Source organism: Sebastes umbrosus, chromosome 1, assembly GCF_015220745.1.
Source record: "Sebastes umbrosus isolate fSebUmb1 chromosome 1, fSebUmb1.pri, whole genome shotgun sequence".
Taxonomy (NCBI): Eukaryota; Metazoa; Chordata; class Actinopteri; order Perciformes; family Sebastidae; genus Sebastes; species Sebastes umbrosus.
The window spans coordinates 34028731-34049989 of NC_051269.1; the positions used below are offsets into that span (position 1 = coordinate 34028731).

Consider the following 21259-nt stretch of genomic DNA (forward strand, 5'->3'; position numbering starts at 1 on the left):
AGTAGAAGTCAAACATTTAAGCTTCAGGACAGACAGAAGCTGGAAGTCTGCTCACTTATTTATCTGCACCTTTTGTTTCTTGTGTATTTTTTATTGAGTTGTCTCTGTAGTCCAGCAGAACTACTAGAACTATAATTCAAAATAATTGGATTTCTCACCAAGCCCTTTATATTCTCGTTTATCTACCACAGGTTGTTACTTTATAGCCACAGCTGCCGTCAACTCCCAGATGTGCTGCCAGAGACTCAAACAGACTCCAGAGGTCACTTTGCAGTTTATTACGATAAATCTCATTATTATAATTTTTTTTACATCCATACAGAAATTGCAACATAATATTGGTTTGTGTAAACAACTTTGGACTGAAGCGTCAGTCGAAAAAGAAAAAACATAAAGAGAAAACAGCACGGGCTACACTAAAGAATGGATAAATTACAGGATGCATGTGAAGCGTTGTCCCAAAACATCTTCTTCTTCCTGTCACCTTGTTGGCAGAGAAGCGGGGCAGGCAGTACCAAAGCTGGAGGATAGAGACTCTGCATAGAGGATTCATAACTAAACACTTACACTAGCATCTGTAAATTGATCTACACCATGTGGAGATGAGTGTGCACATTTATTACAGCGTATATTAAGGCGTTCAAGATGAATGTGCTTGAAGGTTGCGGCGCAGAGCCCCTATTCTACACAGTTTCTGAAGTGTGATAGGTCCATTAATATCAAATAAATAATACCAGAGAAGGAATATTAATGCAATAATCTGTCCAAGATTCAAGGAACTGTTTGTTGGTATATTACAGATGATGAACAAACAACATGTTTGCACATTCACTGAAATACATAAGCTTTTTTGACGGCAAAGGTTTTGGCAGTGTTCGTTTGTAGTCATGATAACTTTGCAGTTATTGAGAGAACTACGCCACAAGAAAATAAACTGTTCAAGGGTTTGATACTGTATATATTATCTCCATAAACTATGAGGATCCTTAGAAAAATATTTCATTTAATGCAGCATTGTACTTATACAAAATTAAACAAATAGCACAAGAAGAAGATTAAAGGGATAATTCGGGTGTTTTGAGGTGGGGTTGTGTGAGGTACTTATCCATAGTCAGTGTATTACCTACAGTAGATGACGGTCGGCACGCCACCAGTTTGGAGAAGCAAACAGGAGCACTGACACCGGAGCAAAGCAATATAGTACTGTGGACGGGAACGGCAGAAAAACAAATTTTATCCACCTAAAAGAAAGGCTTACCTGAAAAATATGATATCCGTTTAAGTGTACGCTATATTTCGAATATTCTGTGACGGCGTCATCTGAGCCTGCTGGCTTTGGCGAGAGCATAGATAAGTTTCACCTTCAGTTCAGTTCCCCGTCGTAAAGGAGAAGGAAAGGGCTTTTCTGACGGCAAGATAAAACGCTGAACATATTCTAAATATAGTGTACACTTAAACGGATATGGATTTTTTGAGGTGAGCCTTTCTTTTAGGTTGCTAAAATAAGTTTTGCTGCCGGCCCCGTCCACAGCACTGTATTGCTTTGCTCCAGTGTCGGTGATCCTGCACGTTGACCATTACATACTATAGGTAATACACCTATTATGGATACATACCTCATGCAACCCCACTTCAAAACACCCAAACTATCCCTTTAATCTGTAATTTTTTTCACTTTGAATATTTCGCTACTTCCCATCTGTCTTTAATTGTTACCAGAGTAGAGGTTGGTTTCTCTTCTTTAATAGTGTATTGGTACAACTGTATTATAGTATATATAATCTTTCACACTCTTTATATATTTCTCTTAATACTTCCAGAATATGATTCTGTTACTCTCTTGAGCTTTGTTGACACCCTGAGAATAATTCTTTGTCAACACAGTTCAAACATTTCAAATAGATTTTTTAAATTTCGCTTCATTTTGAATGTATGCTGACTCTAATTTCACGACTTTATGTCAGTTTTTTTAAGGATCATCTTGTCCTCTAAAGTGATTAAAGTGAATCCCGTAATAGTGAAACGTATGGAAAGTATGTAGAACATGTAGATATGAATAGAAACGAAAAGGTGAAGATTTTCAGATGTCAAGTGTTTTCAAAAACCATATTACAATCATTGTCTTTGTATAATATATAGATATAATATATAGATATTAATACAAAACTTAGATTCTAAAGGTGGCATGCTTGAGCAGGCAGTGAGGAGAAGAGAGACGAGGCCTCCCCCTCCTTTCTTATGATTTAAATGCTTTTACTTTCACTACACGGAGGTACAGTTTGTAGCAGAGAGGCCCTAATGACAGAATTAATTCATGAATGGTGACTGGTAAATGAAGGTAAAGAGATCAGATATGCAGCATTTTGGGGGGTAAAACAGAAGTGAGTGGAAGAGTTCTCTTTCCTGTATTTCTTCTCCTCCACTTCCTCCAGCGCCCGGTCCCATCCCTCTGCTTTCTCTCTTCTCTTTGCCTTGTTCCTCTGCTCCCCAACCAACACATCACCCTGCTTCCCCCTTTAATCTTTCCTTTCCTCTTCCCTCCCCTCCTCCCGTCTCCTCCAGGGCTTCACTGGCGGTCATCATCTATCATCTCAAACAACGCCTGCAGCAGCCGGTCATCTCTGTGCCTGTACGGCTTGGTGCTGTAGAAGCCGTCACTGTAGTCACTGTAGACACTGTCCTCGGGGCCGCGGTACCTGTTGATCATGTCCAGGGCCTGGTATAACCTCTGAGGGGGGAGTCTCGTTGCAGGAGAAGAGAGGCTCCGGTCCGGCTGCTGCTGCTTCCTCCAGGCGGAGGAGGCCTTGGATGCGGACTGGGGCGGCTGCAGGACGGGGGTCTGCCTGTTGAAAGCCGTCTGAAGGAGACGCAGCAGGGCCAGGGAGGGTGAGTAGGGGGGGTTTGAGAGCTTTTTGGGCTCCTTCTCTGGGTTGGAAGGAAGGGAGGCGTGTGCAGTCTCAGTCTTTGGAGGTGGATAGGCCTGAGTGGGCTCCTGGGTCACCAGACAGACAGACAGAGAGGAGGCAGGTTAGCGGTGTGTGAGATAAAAATGATCCACAGAGTGCATCTAAAGATAGACAACATAACTGAGTTCTGTTCTGTTTATGTTGGCATCATATTACAGTCATAATAATATGCATTAAAAAATCAATGCAGTCCCAAAGCACCTGGACAGTGGCCTATTTTTTTTATTGAGTTGGCTCTGTGCACAATGGATTTAAAATATAAAAACTGCAATGTGCACTTTTGTGCTAACATTGTGGTGACACAAAGCGCTGCTATTTCTACACTTTTCACCAAATATGAATATAAATACACAAGTCAACAAAGTCAACACATTAACCTCATAGTCATTGTTTCATTTCAAATGTCCTGGAGAGTACATAATATACTGCTATAAACAATATGCCATGTGTCACTGTGAGTAAGTAAGTGTGAGTGTGTACCACACCTCATTGTATATGTTATATTATTATCAGGGCTGTCGAAGTTAATGTGATATTAAAGTGTTAACGCAAATTTGTTTTAATGCCACTAATTTCTTTACCACATTAATGCAACTTGTGATTTTTAGGTTGCAGTAGGCTCACAGCTAGAGTGAAGATACTGGCATCAATTTGAGGAATTCATTGGTCTCAACCATCATACTAGCTTGTCATGAAAGAGGCTAAATAACACTCCAAAGTTACACTAAATTTTGGCGAGGAAAGACTGGCATGGCCATTTTCAAAGGAGTCCCTTGACCTCTGACCTTATGACAGGTGAATGAAAATGGGTTCTATGGGTACCCACGAGTCTCCCCTTTACAGACATACCCACTTTATGATAATCACATGTTTGGGGCAAGTCATATGATGCCTTCAAATGGGGTCATATGAACGCCCCCTTCTTGTGGTATTCACAACCTCGTAGGAAGTTTCTGAAAACTCAGAGTTCAAAAGTTGTGACGTGTTTGTTGAAGTTGTGAGAAATGCCAAATCCCATGGAAGTTAATTTTTTGGTGCATAATAAGTTAATATATTGTTATTTGAGTTGTATATTTTTTTTCTTGGCAATTTTATAATATGTCTGAGGAAAATGCTGATATTCCCAAAGACCTCATCTTTTTCCTCTTCCTCTGTGGCTTCTAGATGCCGACAGTAACATTAATATTGCCGTTGCTTAGCAGCAGTGTTCTCATGACTTAACCACTTGAACATATCGTGTACACGACTTCCCATGTTCTAAACACGAGTTCACGAGTTTCATTTAGAAGGCACCATATGTCAAGTCAGCGCACTGACACACCGACATCTGTTGTTGCCTGTTGGGCTTGAGTTTGCCATGTTATGATTTGAGCATATTTTTTTATGCTAAATGCAGTACCTGTGAGGGTTTTATATCAATATTTGTCATTGTTTTGTGTTGTTTATTGATTTCCAATAATAAATATGGACATACATTTGCATGAAGCAGCATATTTGCCCACTCCCATGTTGATAAGAGTATTAAATACTTGACAAATCTCCCTTTGCGATTCATCACGATTAAATATTTTAATCGATTGATAGCGCTAATTATTACTGTATTTCCAATAATCTGTCACATTTGCTCTGTCCTTGGATTCATTTCTAATGATTATGATTTTTATCACAGATCTTGACATAACATAATTTGCATTCGTAGGAGGAACATTGGCTGTTACAGTATGTACCGATCTCATGTTACAAATCAGACCCAAACAAGTTTGTTCATCTCTTAGCAACAGGCCTATTTCACAGCAGACATTTTCGCTTGGCATAGCAGGAAAAGCACAGGTGTTACTAATAACACTAACGAACTCTGAACGAACAGCTCTGTTCTAAAGCAGCTAGATGGAATTCAGTAGTCATTAATTTCATTATTTACACCTGTGCTTTTCCTACTGTGTGAGTCAAAATGTGTTCTGTGAAAAAAGCCAATCTAGAATATTCATCCGACTACATAAAGACCCTTCTGTATTGATTATGTCTGTAGATTTTACTTTTTTACTTGAGGTTTTTGTAATTATGTGCTACTGGGAGTCATTTAAGTCACGATTGTTGTCAGAAAGGTGCTTTGTTGCACCTGTAACCACCCAACAGTGATGTCACATAGTGTTGCTGACACACCACGGGGTACACTGCTGCATGACTGCATCAAGGTGAGTAGTTAAACAACTCAGGTTCAGCAAAGGTTTTTCAGGTTTTTAGATCAGTCGGTCCACAACCTTTTATTTGAGACCGAGATATTTCAGCAACTGTTTGATCGGTTGTCATGAACTTTTGTTCAGACAATCACGTCTTTCTCCAGATAAATTGCATCCACTTTAGTGATCCTGTGACTTTTCCTCAAGCACCATCATCAGGTCAAAATTTCTCTGACCAAATATCTGCAAAACTAATGACACTGTACGTTGTGTTTCATGATAACTGGCAAATGTTAGCATGCTAAAATGCTAAACTATAGGATGGTGAATAAGTTCATCATTATATCTGCTTAAAATCAGCATGTGAGCACTGTTATTGGGACAATGTTAGCATGCTTGACAGAGCTCAGAGCACTGCTCTATGGACTCTTAGTCTTGTTGTATTTGGGCTGCAACTAATGACTATTTTAATTGTCAATTTATCTGCTGAATATTTTCTCGATTAATCGATTAGTTGTTTGGTCTACAAAATGTCAGAAAATTGTGAAAAATGTTGATCAGTGTTTCCCAAAAGCCCAAGATGACGTCCTCAAATGTCTTGTTTTGTCCACAACTCAAAGATATTCAGTTTACTGTCATAAAGGAGTAAAGAAACTAGAAAATATTCACATTTAAGAAGCTGAAATCAGAGATTCTGACTCTTTTGAAAAAATTACTCAAACCGATTAATCGATTATCAAAATAGTTGGCGATTAATTTAAAAGTTGACAACTAATCGATTATACCTTCCACCCATTCCTTTCCTCTACATCTGAACCAGGTTTTTATGTTGTTATTGACCTTTAGTTTTAAATCCTGTTGCCTTGTCCTCACCTCCAACATGTCATCCATATGCTCCACGCCACGGCGGTCGTTCTGCACAGCGTTGTAGGGGATGTACACTCTGGGTTTCTTCAAGTGATCTGGCTTCTCTGACGTCCCGTGAAGAATCAGCTTCCAGTTCAAAATCCGACCCTCGTTCTGCAAACGGCCCGACTGTGAGGCGAAACAACATTGATTAGACCTCAGAAAGAAGCTCAGCAGTTAATACAAAACCAGACAAATAATGTGTTTAACTCACAGTATCTGTGATCTTCAGGGTCCAGGTACCAGCAGGATCTTCTCCCCACGTATGGACAGACATGAAGTCCCAGTTTCTGAAGCCGTTAGAGGACGTGTCCCTCTCTCGCTCAGCCAGCAGCACTGTGCTGGTGCCTGATGGGAAAATCCAAAAGGGATAGATCAGTTGAGAACATTCCACTCAAATGTGTGTGTCTCTGTGTGTGTGTACGTGTATGTGCACGTCACTAACCGGCTGGGGAGGTGAGTGTTATGTGCAGGTCTCCTCTCCTGGTGTACTCGATGCTGGCTTCCACCTGCACATGCTCCAATGAGCGGACGGCGTTCTCCTGCCCGGCGCAGGCTTTGGTTGGGATCTCTATAGTGATCTCCCCCGCTGCCTTCAGCTCCCTGTGGGACGCATTAAAATAGCAGCGAATGAGACACACAAACAGTAGTTCCCTGACATGTTGTCATTACTGTCTGGGAAACAACAGCAGGGTGGAAAAAAAACAAACTACTGCTCCACACGTTACATATTATACTGTGATAGTTCAATGACAATCCAAAAAGTTTGGGAAATATTTAAGCGTTCATAGATGCAGATTTGGTCATTCATTTGCAAAAACAGTTAATCCCCATCCCTCCCAGACATGAATGAAAGGATTTCCGTGTGCAAGCTGGCATAAAGCTGGAGAGGGTTAGACCACTAAGCATTGACGGAAATGTAGAGCCAAATCCTCGGGATTAGACGGGGATGTAGCAAGGTAATGGGGAAACTGGGTGTCGTTGCTATTGAGTCTCATAATCCAAAGATAAATTGCAAAATGGACACTTAAAGGAAGACAGAAGAACTCTGCTGTCTACAGGTGGAACAATGTGAAATCACAAGGTTGTTTCAAGGACAAAGTGTAGCAGCTGATCTTCTCGTGTCATTCATCCTTAAAGGGATGCAAACAGAACATCTGTTGAGACAACAGAAGGGGGGATTATTTCCTTTGAGTCGCGTGCTTGGCAGCTTTTGGATTTAGATATTTAATCCCATTGTTTAACAATTAGCATTTATGAGTGTTCAGAGTTGATGATTGACCTCAAGCTGTCATCATGAAGAATCATGATTTTTATTTAATTCATTTTGATTCATTTTAATGGCACAGGAAGCGCTAACCCTCCCAGGCTTAAGTCTTGTTATTGTCATGACTCCTCTCCAAAAGCAACAGATGCGTCTTTAATAACACACGTTAGTTTCATCTGTTTGCTTGTCTAGGACCTAAAATGTCAGGACAAAAGGAAATAAAGCTCCATCTCGATCTCTTTGTCTTAAATTAGATATTTTGTCAAAATGTGAAAAAAGTTGTGTGGTCTACAACAGTGAATTTTAATAGTTTTGCATTGGGTCATAAACTTAACCATGATTATCCATACAAGTTACAACCCCCATATAATTAAAGGTACTGTGTGTAGGATTTGGTTGCATCTAGTGGTGTGGTTGCAGATTGCAACCAACTGAGTACCCCTCCACTCACTCCTCCCGTTCCAAGACTGCGGTAATGTGAACCACAGAGTGCAAAACCGTGGTAATCGCCCGCTAAGAGGCCATCCTCACCATAATAACACTACTTTAGGAGCAACGTAAGTCAGACGGCGGCTGGCGGTACCGCGGTTATGCACTCTGCGGCTCACTTTTCAGCAGTTTCACAAATGTGTCTACAGCCAGTGTTTGGTTTGTCCATTCTGGGCTACTGTAGAAACATGGCGAAGCAACGTGGCAGACTCCGGGAAGAGGACCCACTTCCTATGTAGATATGAAGGGCTCATTCTAAGCTGACGAAAACACAACGATTCTTAGTTTCAGGTTATTATACACTAATGAAAACATAGTTATGAATACTATATTCCATTTCTGCCAATATATCCCATGAAATGTTACCCACTGTTCCTTTAAAAAACTGTGGCCAAAGATCCTGGGCCGTTGGCAAAGCAACAAACAAAAATCAAAAGGTATAGACGAGAGCAGCTGTGAGACATTCACATACCTGGGCTGGAAAGAATCATCTCTGACGATACACTGCTTCTTCTCAGGCACATGCTTCCACGTGGCCGGGTCAGCGAGGTCCACCAGAGCTTTGGCGTTGAGGAGACCGAAGCCGAAACGGCTGTTGACCATCAGCCCTGCTCCGTTCCTCTTCCAGCCGGGGTTGTTGGCCAGAGGATCGAACTCTGAGGTCCAGACCACGATGTGCTGCAGGTCTCTCCAGTTAAGATCTGGACTGGAGGGAGGGAAGATAGACAGGGAGGCAGACCAGTGAGTATTTACTGATGTAGAGGTGTCAAAAGACTTTAAATCCATTGTTAATTGCATTAAGAATATCACAGATTGTGAGCAGCAGGTGCAGAGTTGCATACTTTTGTTCCAGTGCCAGGGCAAATATTCCAGCAGCGAGGGGGGCGGATGCCGACGTCCCAGTGTGAGTCTGAGTGCACTCGTCGTGCAGGTCAGCACTCGTCTGAAAGAAAGCAAGCAACATAAAAAGAAATGAATGTATTAAGATAACCTTAAATAACAAAAATACCTATTACTATTACTACTACTTACTAACATACCAGGCGTAGTTACTTACAATCCTCTGGTCGGTGTAGTCTCCGCTGCTGTACGCTGTAGCCAGAGTGGAGGAGCACTTCTCGGCGTACCACGGGGACAGGCCCTGCTGGGAGGCGCTGCTGATTGAGATGGTGTAGATGCTGTCGGTGTAACCGTCGCAGTCACAGTTATCACCTTGGCGCCCACCGTTACCTGATGCCCAAACAAAGATAGAGCCTTTCCCGCCACGGCCCTGCAGAGGTAAAAACGGAGAGAGAGAGAGAGATGAAGACGACAAGAAGGAACTCCAGCATAAACTATCCAATGTATATCTTTGTTTACACTGATGAGTGGCTTTATTCCTAGCAGCTGAGTACATGTCCGTATTGATTTTGTTCTATCTGATTCCCATCACCGCGGCAGATAATAGCTGCCATTAGGAACCACAGTCTGAGATCACTCCAGCTCAATGTGACTATAAACTGCCTGTGTTCATCATTTACCTTCTGGATACCGTATTCAAAAGCCTTCTGGGCCAGGCGGCCGGGGCCCTCCACGGTCTTGCCATCGTCGTTGGGCCCCCAGCTGGCGCTGTAGATGTCCACATGGTTGGGATTGAACCCAATAGAGCTGGCCTCGATGGCATCAGTCACAATCCCATCCAGCATACGAATGCCTGAGCAGAGAGAGAGGCAGGAATATTAGTGTCCAGTTAGTTACCTGATTGGTTATTACCTCCGCCGAGGAGATTATGTTTTCGGTTTGGTTTGTTTGTTTGTTTGTCCGCAGGATTACGGATGAATAACTGGCCCAATTTTCTTGAAACTTGGTTGAAGGGTGTAGCATGGGCCAAGGAATAACCCATTACATTTGGACTTATTTATAACATCGCGAGATAGGGCATTAGGCCTTGCCGGAGGTCTGCGCTCTCCAAGCGTCTTTCTAGTTCATCATGTACTGGTATTAAAAATCATGGACGTATCATCAATTTATGGACAGGGAGGTCGTCAAATGTTGCAATTTACTACCTTATTAGAGTAAATAAAGAGAAAATGAAATGTATTAAAGCCTTTAATTTAAAGGTTATGACTATAATGGTTTTGTTTTAGGACAGCAGGATTTGTGATGTTCGTGTTTTAAGATGCACTAAGAACCAGCTGGCCACCCTTCAGATGTTGCAGTCTTAAGTCTTAATATTTCAAATCCATTGTTTGGGTGGATTGCAGCTCAGTAAATTTGGAGAGTGACGTTATGCAATTATCTGGTGTAAAAAATCAGATCTCCATTTTCCTTCACTACTGGCTATAAAAAAAATCAATAACATCCAGAGATGTGCAGCCATGGTATCCAACAGCAGTGCTCAGAACGAAAGTACTTGATGAATACTCTCTCTTTGTGTCCTTTTCTTTTGTAGTCTGTTTAAAACGTATAGTACACAAGCACCCACCAAACATGTCTTTACTCTATCAATTCTATTATTAGTACTAGTTTTCTTTTTCCATTTTTGTTTAGTACTCTGTTAGTAAGTAAGTAAGTAAGTAACAGTCCTGCATTCAAAATCTTACTTCAGTAAAAGTACAAAAGTATTAGCATCAAAATATACTTAAAATACCAAATATAAAAGTAAATCATTTATATATTATATTATTTTACATTATATTATATTATATTATTACATGGCTTTGTTGAATACTCGATTCTGATTGGTCAATCACAGCGTTCTACAGTCTGTTATTTCTTTATAACAGATGGTTGCTATGGACGCAGTTCTGATGTCGACCGTTTTTGTGTCAAATTATTGATTTCTTAAGTCAGTAGCCGTGTAATAAGTGGGATTACGTAGAGCGAGCGCGTCATTTTTGTGAAAGAAACCCCTTCAGGACGATGCAAGACATCCTCCCTTCCTGTCAGGGTTTATTTCACAACAATGACGGCTCGCTGTACATTATCCCTTACATATTATATTATAATATCATATTATATCATCATAATTAGTAATGCATTAATGTGTTTATCAGCTGGTACATATGGACCATTTTTTTTTTTTTTTTATTAGTTGATTTATATTTTGAATAAATAATCTAAATCTACAAAATAACAACTAACTAAAGCAGTAAAAAATACAATATTTCCCTCTGAGATGTAGTGGAGTAGAAGTATACAGTAGAGTAGCATAAAAGTACCTCAAAATTGTGCTTATAGCACAGTAGGAAATTGAGTAATTGTACTTTGTTACATTCCACCACTGAACAAAGGCTTTCAGAGTTTATGCCTCTAGTTTTCATGATCTTATACTCTGATTTGATTAATAATGATTTAAATACCACATAGCAACCAGAACTATAAACATTTTACTCTGACAAGTCTCTATATACAACATAAATTACATTTAATGTGATGTAGCATGCTGAAATACACAAATAGATATTCACGAATACGAAAAACTCTTACCTCCAACCTTGGAGTTGTATGCGACTCCAACACCACATTTATTGTTGTCAGCCTGCATAGCGATCTCCCCAGCACATCTGGTCCCATGTCTGAGAACAAATCACATATTCAGTATACACTTCATTGTTTCTTTTAATCACTAATCCTGCATCAATTCCACACATCCATCGAGCCAGAGCTATATTATTAGGTGTGATTTTGTACAAACATGTATACTTTTACATGATTCTGCACAAAAGAAATGCTCCTTTACCCGTGCTGCTCTTGGCAGCAATTTCACTGCTTTGTGTTTCCCTTTATAATGGTTATTTTTAACTGTTTTACCTGCCCTCATTATTTCATAGAATGCAAAGCTCATTACAGGAGGCCGCTGTATTGTTTGATGACATAACTCCTCTCGTAAAAAGGTCATGTTTAGAGCAGAAAATATCGATCGTGATGACGGGGTTCATGGCAATTCTCTGTTTGTGTGGCTCTGCAATTATTCATCTGGAAGAATAGGCGTTGAACTGTTGAGTATGCTGATAACAAAAGAGCACAGGGCTGCTGGCGGAGAGGAGTGTGTGTGTGTGTGTGTGTATCAGCTAGCAGAGGGTGAGTCATTAACTTCAGGTCTGGTAGAGAGAAACACTTGGAGAGGAGAAACAGGAGAATCCTTTGGCAGAATCAGCTTCTATGTTCAACTAATTTGTGCCTCCTTAATGCTTATTTGTTATTATATTTGGTTGCACCCCATTAATAACCAATCCCAAACCACAAAATGACCAGGTAATGTCACAATATCACCTCTCAACAGTTAACTCACTTGTTTTCATTGGTGGAGTCATATCTGGGGAAAGGGTCGGGGTCGTTGTCATTGAAGTCGAAGCTGGCTGCTGCATCCTTTAAAAACAACAAACAGAAAATTGATCAGGATTGATGACGTCAGTGTACGTCAGTGTACGTCAGTGACGAACGCTCCAAACGCACATTTGTCAGAGCCAATCTGCTGTCATGGAGACACATATCAAAGGTGACAAGAGGAGAGAGGGATGTGTAGAGAAATAGTGAAACGACACGTATTGATTGACTCTGAGGATGAAGGGGTGCTAGTCAACAACTGTCTTTTGAAACATTCAGATAGTTTGAAAATGCTGTTGTTGAAAACTAGGGTTGTGTCCTAGTTCAACAAACTAAAAAATGCTGTGATACAGAAACCCTCACAGGTACTGCATTTAACATAAAAAAAGTGCTCAAATTATAACATGGCAAACTGCAGCCCAACAGGCAACAACAGCTGTCAGTGTGTCAGTGTGCTGACTTGACTATGACTTGCCCCAAACTGCATATGATTATCATAAAATGGGCATGTCTGTAAAGAGGAGACTTGTGGGTACCAATAGAACCCATTTTCATTCACATATCTTGAGGTCAGAGGTCAAGGGACCTCTTTGAAAATGTCCGTGACAGTTTTTCCTCGCCAAAATTTAGTATAACTTTGGAGCTTTTGGAGCTAGTATTACATTGGTCGGCACTAATGTATTCATTGGGCTTTCTATTTTCATATAATGTCAGTACCTTCACTCTAGCTTTAAAAGTGAGCCCGCTACAACCTCTGAAAGTTTGATTGCGTTAACGCGTTAAAGAAATTAGTGGCGTTAAAACGAATTTGCGTTAACGCGTTATCACATTAACTTTGACAGCGTTAAAAATAAGTAGTATTGTTTGATTTATTATTCTAGATGTTTACTTTAATTAGATTCGATTTTGCTAGTGCTAGTTATTTGTTTAGTTTATTTAGTTTTTGCAGAATTAGTATTTAGTTTTGTTTTGTTTGCAAATTGGGTAACACTATTGGTAGCTATAGGACCAGCATGCACCTGGGTGGGACTACATTTTTTTACCAAGTGAGGTAGCGACAGCTAGGATTTCTTTGTTCTTTTGTTTGCTTGCTTGTTTTTGGATAAATAAATCATAACAAACAGAACCTTTGCATGGACAATGGACTTGTCTGCCTGCGTACACCACATACAGTACCCATGGTGCTTCAGTGGCCCTTTGATTTAAGTTGACTTTGATTTTTCCTACAAATGGCCACTACATCTGTGTGTGATATTGCAAGTCATGTCTGTTTTTGTCTTTCCCATTATTCCCCTGCACTCTAAAATATAATTAGATGTACAAATTATGTTCTTATTAAAGAGGAAGTCAGAATGAATGCTTCCTTTCAGCTTCTGGTTCACAGTAACCGCTTTAATATCCGATTTAAATCAGTTGCCCGTGCCTGTCATTTTGGAATTACTGCTATTAAGTTATGCAAATGCACGCCGCTCACACGCCTTGATTGTTGAGGATGAGCGTCTCGCTTGATTGAGCCTCTTTGATTAATCAGCGTTAACTTAATTACAGTGGGAGTTGTTTCCATCAGCCCTGTTGTCATACATTATTTGCCTCTCTCCCTCCCTCAATCCCTTTCTTCCCCTTCCGCTCTTTTGGCGAGGCGAGGCGGCGGCTTCTGAGAGCAGCAGCACTGTTTGAAACCAAACCACAGATGGGGCTTTTTAAGGCTTTTCGAGTTTCCTCTCAACAGGAGGAAACTATGCCAAAATGCAACCTCGTCGAGCTCCCATTCAGTCATGCTCGCTTTCATCGGCTTGTAATTATCTGCATCCGCTTTCAGACTGTCAAAAAATGTTTTCACATTCTGCATCACATTCAGAGTTAAAATTAGCATTACAGCAAAAAATGCCTGATTTGCATCCAGGAATTAAAAAGCAAAAAAGCTCTAGACGTTATCATATAGAAGATCTATTACTGTCTTTATGAATCGCCTTGTAAGGTGTCACCAGCAGCGTTGCTGTGGCAACGGCAGGCCCAGACGACGGAGGCTGTCTCCATGGAAACGGTGTCTTACGTAGTTGGAGTAGATGTCTGTGTGGTTCCACTCCAGGCCGTCATCCAGGACGGTGATGACCACTCCTTTCCCCGTGATGCCTTTCTGCCACACGGGGATCACATGCAGGTCGAGCTTTGGCAGCGAGGAAGATGTCCGCGTGTCTTGCTGGAAGATAAAGAAAATGACAAAATTACACACATCTGTAATTCTATCTTTATAGAGCGCTTGGCTCTTTAAGAATTATCATATATGTTAAAAAGGTCAGCCACAGTCCTCCAGCTCACTCCTGCCTGTTCTTCCTCTGACCTTTACAGACATTCATTACTTGATTGTTAGCTTGTCGAGTCCTCCCCTCCTCTATAGCCACTTGTAGGCAGATTGCTGCCAGAAGGTCATAATGATACGGGTTAATGTGTTGTCTTATACTCTACTGATTCACCCACGAGATTCTTTCTACAGTGCCTATGTGCTGTGTATCAGCCCACAGTTCTTCTGGCTCGACTCACATTCAATCCCCCTGTGGGATTATTTAGAAATGCATCTCCAAGGCTATAAAATAGCCTGTTTTAAATGGGAAATCAGCAGGGAGCGAGGGACCTGCTTGCTTTGGGAAGGGTATGATTCAGAGCTAAGACTAAAAAAAGAACTCACATTGCTCTTTCGCTCTTTGCGCATTATGCACAGACACTGCAGAACGCCACCTCAAGACGTGACTCATCCCTGTGATGTATCGCCTTTTTCCTCCTCTCCTTAGCTCCCTCTTTGACTCCCTGTTTTCACCCCCCATCCTCTCACTATAGCATCTTTACCCCTCTCTCTCTCTCTCACTCTCTCTTTCTGGATATCAGTTCTAGCTCCACACAAATCTCAATGTAAACACACAGCAGATGTCACATTTTCACACAATGTGCTTCAGTAGCAATTTGCTTGAGAGGATTTCACTCCCGACCAGCTCATATATCTGCAGCTCGCCTGTTTTGGTGTAACACCAAATGAGTCACTTGTTGATGCCGGTGGCAGCTGAAGGGGCTCTCGGTGGCCCTGCCATGCTTACATTTTAATGGTGCACAGCAAACACACAGCAGCAGCTTATGCAAGTCTCTCTGTAGCTTTTCGCATATAAAACGAGTGAGTGGTGGACACACACGTCAAAGCACGATGAGATCCCTCGATGCACAATTAACACACACTGACACTTGCACACACTCTCCCTCTCTTTCTCTCTCTCTCACACACACAGCCATGCAGGCAGGAGCAATTTCAAGCTACAAGTATGAGTCACTCCCTGATTAAATTATCAGGCTCCCACTCGTGATAGATAAAGACACTCATCCTGCTCTCGGGCCCAGCTCCACCCTCGCTCTGATGTCATCACGGCTTGACACTTGTCCTCTAACCTCTACCCCTTTTCTCTCATTATCATGTGTGCGTCTTCATTTGCAAACAAGAAAATAACATCACACCATAGTGGCTTGTTTTTTCCATCCAACTATTTCTACATAGCTGCGTCCTTGCCGGACAGACAAGGAGAATGACTCACAATGCTTTTTTTATTTATATGAAGCGTAACGTGGCTCTTGCAGTGACACAGGCAGGCACGGGCATGATGTGGAAATACACTAAGCGGCACTTTAAGGCCAATTCCATTAGTGTCATCATCCCTCATCGGCAAAAAATGATTCATCTCAATTTGTTTTCTTATTCCCCGCAAGCGTGTGACTCATGTTCTGTTAGTGCAGGTGCGGAGGAGAAGTGGATGCTGATGTGCATCTGCCTCTCTTTCCTGAATGTACTGCTGTTTATTGTTTATTTAAGGATCCTCATTAGGAGCACATCAGGGCGTGCCTCTAGCCCTCCTGAACAGCACAAAAACTGATGTGACACACATCCACGTCAGCCTGATCAAATCAATAACTGATTAACCCATTAATCTCTGTGATGTGGAATGATATATGATAGTAGAGATCATATTTGGTTCCTGCAGTTTAACAGATAGATTGTGGTGAATATGTTGTGATCTCTTTATCAGGCCTATAAAAGAAAGCTTCATGAATTGTCTTTTGACAATATATTTTTTAGATTTATTCTTGAGTTGTATATGCATAAATAAATAAATGAATTAATAAATTAATTAATTTATAAATTAATAAATAAATAAATATGTGTAATACATATTAACTAAAAAATCAAAACTAAAAAAACTTGATGCAAAACTATATATATATATATATATATATATATATAGTTAGAATTAGTTAAAATCAGTTAAAGTTAGTTAAAATCAGATGAATGGTAATTGTTACATGTTGGTATGAATATACTTACAGCAACATATTAGGATACTTGGTCAGAATTACAGTTGATTATGGTGTTAATTAATTAATCAATTAGACAATCAACAGAAATCAGCCATTTTTTGGATAATTGATTAATTGTTTAACTAATTTTTTTGCAGTTTTTTTTTTTTCATTTCATGTCACTGTAAATTAAATATCTTTCGACTTTTATTATGGACTATGACTGTCACGATATCTGATTTTCATTACATGATTATCGTGGCCAAAAGAATTCCCGATAACAAAATTATTGCGATATCTATAGAAAATTTTGAAAAAATAAACAATGCTATCATTCAAATTAATCTTCAACTTTGTTTACTGTGTGTTCTGTCTCTCTTTTTTGGCAAATGTGTATAGGGAGGTGGAGAGAGACTGTGACCATAACCGTACAAAAATGTGGTATAAGAGACGCTGGATTATTTACACAATATTACCATATTATTAACATGATAACAATATTTCATTTTGTAAATATCACGGTTCTCGTCAATACTATTATGGACCAAACGATTATTCAATTAATTGAAAAAAAGTAATCTGCAGACTGTAGTTGAAGCCTTAATGGAGTAACTTGTGGTTGGTTTGATCTGGTAAGATTAGAAAATATAAGCAGCATCCTCTATTTTCCCCCAAATGCGTCCAACCACTGTTCTATCTACTGTAGCATGTACAGTATGTGCTGTGGTCAATGGAGTTCATTCTGAGCTTATGGATCAAAATGAGTAAAGATGTCATACAAAGTGGTAACAGTCAGGATCAGACTACGGTCAGGATAAAGAGAAAGTGTCAGTAATGGATCTGGAAGCGCAGCTGTGACAATCTACTGTTCTCTGCTACTACTTGGCCTCACCGGGCTAAACCATCCCATTCTGGGGTAAATTGGGACTTAATGCACGCTGCTCTACTCTCGTCCATCCTGCTGGATTATAGTCTCTCCTCTCCTCTCATCTCCACACGGACTGTGTGACCAATTAAGCAAATGGCTTTTTTGGCTGGAGCTGCTTGATAGCATGCTATTGTTTCATTGTTTTCATGTTGTTCCCCCTCTTTGCATTTCCGCACACATGCACATGCAAACTTATGACACAGCCCCTGTGTGCACATACAAATGCTAACACACACACACTCAATGTCCTCCTGCTGGAGGTCCCTGTGAGGACAGAGCCGTGGACAGTGTGGAGCTGTCCAGCACTCGCAGGGCTTCAGTGAGTCTCAGGGGAGAACAGACCAGCTGCATGCAAACAGAAGGCTGAACAGAAGTACACAACATATGACCAGTAGGCTGGATATCAACCCAAATCTGTGCTTTTTGGAGCTCTTGAAAGCAAACAGTGTTCACATATTTTATTAAATGTGTGCAGGCATCTTTAAACCAGCCAGAACTAGATTAATTGTTGAGCCACTTGTTGAATTTCTCATGTACTTTCTGAGACAATCTGCTGCTTTGTGTTGTGTGTGACACATATTGAAGCCTTATTGGAGACTCACCAGGTACCACTGCTGGTTCCACATGGGATCATCGAACAGCTTATCCACCGGGCAGTCCCTGCAGCCCCCGAGGGATGCTCGTTTGTTGCGACGTTTCTCGTACTGCTGCTCTGCCCAAAGCACCTACACACACACACACACAGACAAGAGGAGACATTTCTTTAAAATGAGACAAAATGATTGGTGCACATGGAGCAGGACAAGCCAAAGACAGAGAAAAGTGGCCACTCACCCTATCGTCCTCCGACAGCCGCCTGGTGATGTGGCTGGCGCTCCGTTTCATTCTGCTAGGATGATTGCGGTGTTTGAACAAGAAATGGTCTTCCAGGGCCCCGATCTGCAGAGAGGAAGGCATGAGACGGGCTGAATATTTGATGGGAAATGACATAATACCAGCCATCTGGTCGCTGAGGCCTGTCGCACAGGTCTGGAAACATTATTATCTCTCACAAAAAGCCTCGGGAATTCAGTTTTATGGGGGAGCAACAGAAAAAAAAGATAGTAAATGGTTTCATCACTACAGTGTTGCATCTCAATTTCTGCCTTTATTTGATCTACTGTGTAGTGCTTTCTATTAAGTGGATGGTAAACATAGTTGGATATCAAATTACTGGTAGAAATTTCGTATTTTTTAGGTTTTATTTTCATTTATTTCAAATGAAAACAAACAAAGCACAATGTGTAGGGCTGTGTGTTGGCAAGAATCTGGCGATGCAATACATTTCATGATACTGAGGTAACGATTCAATATATTGCGATATTTTGCGATACTGTAAGCAAGGCGATATATTTTGATTTTTTAAATTTAGCTTTAGTAAAACGGTCATAGTATAAAAAACACACCAGAAATCATTCTCATTTTAGAATGGGCAAAAACACATTTATACTACACGCAAACAGCTGCATATTTTTGCTCCGAACTGCATGTGATTATCATAAAGTGGGTATATCTGTAAAGGGGAGACCCGTGGGTACCCATAGAACCCATTTTCATTCACATATGTTGAGGTCAGAGGTCAAGGGACCCCTTTGAAAATGGCCATGCCAGTTTTTCCTCGCCAAAACTTTGCGTAACTTTGGAGCGTTATTTAACCTCCTTGGCGACAAGCTAGTTTGACATGGTTGGTACCAATGGATTCCTTAGGTTTTCTAGTTTCATATGATGCCTAGCTTCACTCGAGCTTTAAAACCTGCTACAGCCCCCGAAAGATCGAATAGCATCAGATTTTTAAGAGGTTAATTAAAAACCAATACAGTGTTTTGGAGAATCTACACAGTATTGCACAACATAATATCGTGATACTCATGTGTATCGATATTTTCTTACACCCTTACTGCTGCGGATGCTTTACATGCATCTTTGGGGAAAGTAAAGCATGTAATAAATACATTCATGCTATGGACTGGAGCAAAGTCACAATGTGTCCATTCCACAGGACATCTAGGCTAACTGTTGTTTTTTGGAGGCTGATGCTTTTACTGTAAATCGCTTTAAACAGAAGTGTCTTTTAAATGAATGTGATGTAATATAAAAAACTGAGTTTTAAAGCTAGAATGATGGTATCATTTGAAACTAGAAAACATAAGGAATCCATTGTCATACTAGCTTGTCAAGAAGGAGGTTAAATAACACTCCAAACTTGCGTTAAATTGCGGCGAGGAAAAACTGGCATGGCCATTTTCAAAGAGGTCCCTTGACCTCTGACCTCAAGATATGTAAATGAAAATGGGTTCTATGGGTACCCACAAGTCTCCCCTTTACAGACATGCCCACTTTATGATAATCACATGCAGTTTGGGGCAAGTCATAGTCAAGTCAGCACACTGACACACTGACAACTGTTGTTGCCTGTGGCGCTTCAGTTTGCCATGTTTTTTATACTAAATGCTGTATTGCAATATTTGTCATTGTTTTGTGTTGTCAATTGATTTCCAATAATAAATATATACATACATTTTCATAAAGCAAGCATATTTGACCACTCCCATGTTGATAAGAGTATTAAATACAGATAAATAAATGTCTAATTAACTTGCGATTAATCATGATTAATCTTATTAATCATGATTAACTATTTTAATTGATTGACAGCCCTAATGAAAACTGAAAATGTGTGTGATTATGGGAAGAAGACAGCATCCGGTGTGCCTCAGTATCCATGACAGCTCAGTTAATCATTGTCCAGAGCTACAGGTTTCATATCGATGATTCAGACTGAGCTCATAATGTGTTTGTATAGGACAAGACAGCATTAGTCAGTCTGAAATGCTAGGAAAACAACATGCAGGGAGGTACGTATACAGAACAGGGGAAATGAGAACCAGAGTTATCAGAAGTGTGTAAACAACAGTAAGTCACAGATTGATTAAATCCTCCTTCCTTTTAATTTAGCAGCTGGTGCTGCTGGAAAAATGTACTGTGTGCTTTTTGGGCTATCATAAAAAAAAAAGCACACAGTTATGGCCTTATCAAGCACAAGCAGAATAATAGATACAGCTATTGGCTCCACAGATGATAATAGGCTGCAGGCTGCATTAACATTTCATGATTTTGCTTTCTGTTGCTGTTAAATGAGATGTTTGATATGAAAATGAGACATTATTCAGGAACCATGTTTGCTTTGATGTCATGCCAAATAGCCATTAAAACTGCCACCTCATTTTAGAATAATTATAAGCTTTTGTTTGGTGCCTACTGTACACTGTAAACAATTGCTGTTAATTTACAGCAGGATTTCAACAGTATTAACCTGTTATTGCTAAAAAAAAACAGTGCTTTACTGTTAATAAAAAGGAAAACCTGTTAAATTACGCTCATAGGCCGTTTTTTAACTGAACTATAATGCATTCTTAAAAAACAGCCTTTTACTGCTGATCAACTGTCTAAAGTATCATCAGTAACAGTTTCATGCAGTATGTTTTTAATTCTGGGACCTGATCTGCTCATGTGAGGTTTGTACATTGTACATGATTGTAAAATCAGTGAATTAGCTTTATTGTTCTTCACTCACATGTTGTTATGGTTTGCATTCTGTGCTTGTAGCAGCTATAGACAGACATTTTTGGGAAAAGTGTCAACAAGTCTATTATAGCCTTTTTCCTAACAAGTGCCTTTAATTGTATTTAGTGTGACTATTCCTTTGTCTGTAACCTGCTAAGTCTATTCATCTAGGCAAAAAACTATGTTTATTAAAATGTATGTAAAAAATAAATAGTGCATTAAAACAAATCAGTAAGATAATGTAAAAGAAAGGTGGAAAAACAGCTATATAATGTATTTT

The 21259-nt window shown here is 40.2% G+C and overlaps 1 protein-coding gene and 1 long non-coding RNA gene across 2 annotated transcripts in view; one reads left to right on the forward strand and one right to left on the reverse strand.

The window, feature by feature from the left end:
• Positions 1–1571: 1571 nt before the first annotated feature.
• pcsk1 (proprotein convertase subtilisin/kexin type 1) overlaps positions 1572–21259 on the reverse strand; it is a 20516-nt gene continuing 828 nt past the window's right edge. The window contains exons 2-14 of the mRNA XM_037780515.1: positions 18211–18315; positions 17979–18101; positions 14170–14316; positions 12082–12158; positions 11277–11365; positions 9329–9501; positions 8866–9078; positions 8651–8751; positions 8281–8514; positions 6498–6655; positions 6267–6400; positions 6020–6181; positions 1572–2992 (exon numbers count right to left, since the gene is read on the reverse strand). Of these exons, the coding sequence (XP_037636443.1) occupies positions 2567–2992; positions 6020–6181; positions 6267–6400; positions 6498–6655; positions 8281–8514; positions 8651–8751; positions 8866–9078; positions 9329–9501; positions 11277–11365; positions 12082–12158; positions 14170–14316; positions 17979–18101; positions 18211–18315 (2142 nt within the window). The 3' untranslated portion in view covers positions 1572–2566. The remainder of the gene's footprint in view (positions 2993–6019; positions 6182–6266; positions 6401–6497; positions 6656–8280; positions 8515–8650; positions 8752–8865; positions 9079–9328; positions 9502–11276; positions 11366–12081; positions 12159–14169; positions 14317–17978; positions 18102–18210; positions 18316–21259) is intronic.
• LOC119494636 overlaps positions 4769–21259 on the forward strand; it is a 16990-nt gene continuing 499 nt past the window's right edge. The window contains exons 1-2 of the long non-coding RNA XR_005208260.1: positions 4769–5161; positions 8327–8549. This is a non-coding gene — a long non-coding RNA (uncharacterized LOC119494636). The remainder of the gene's footprint in view (positions 5162–8326; positions 8550–21259) is intronic.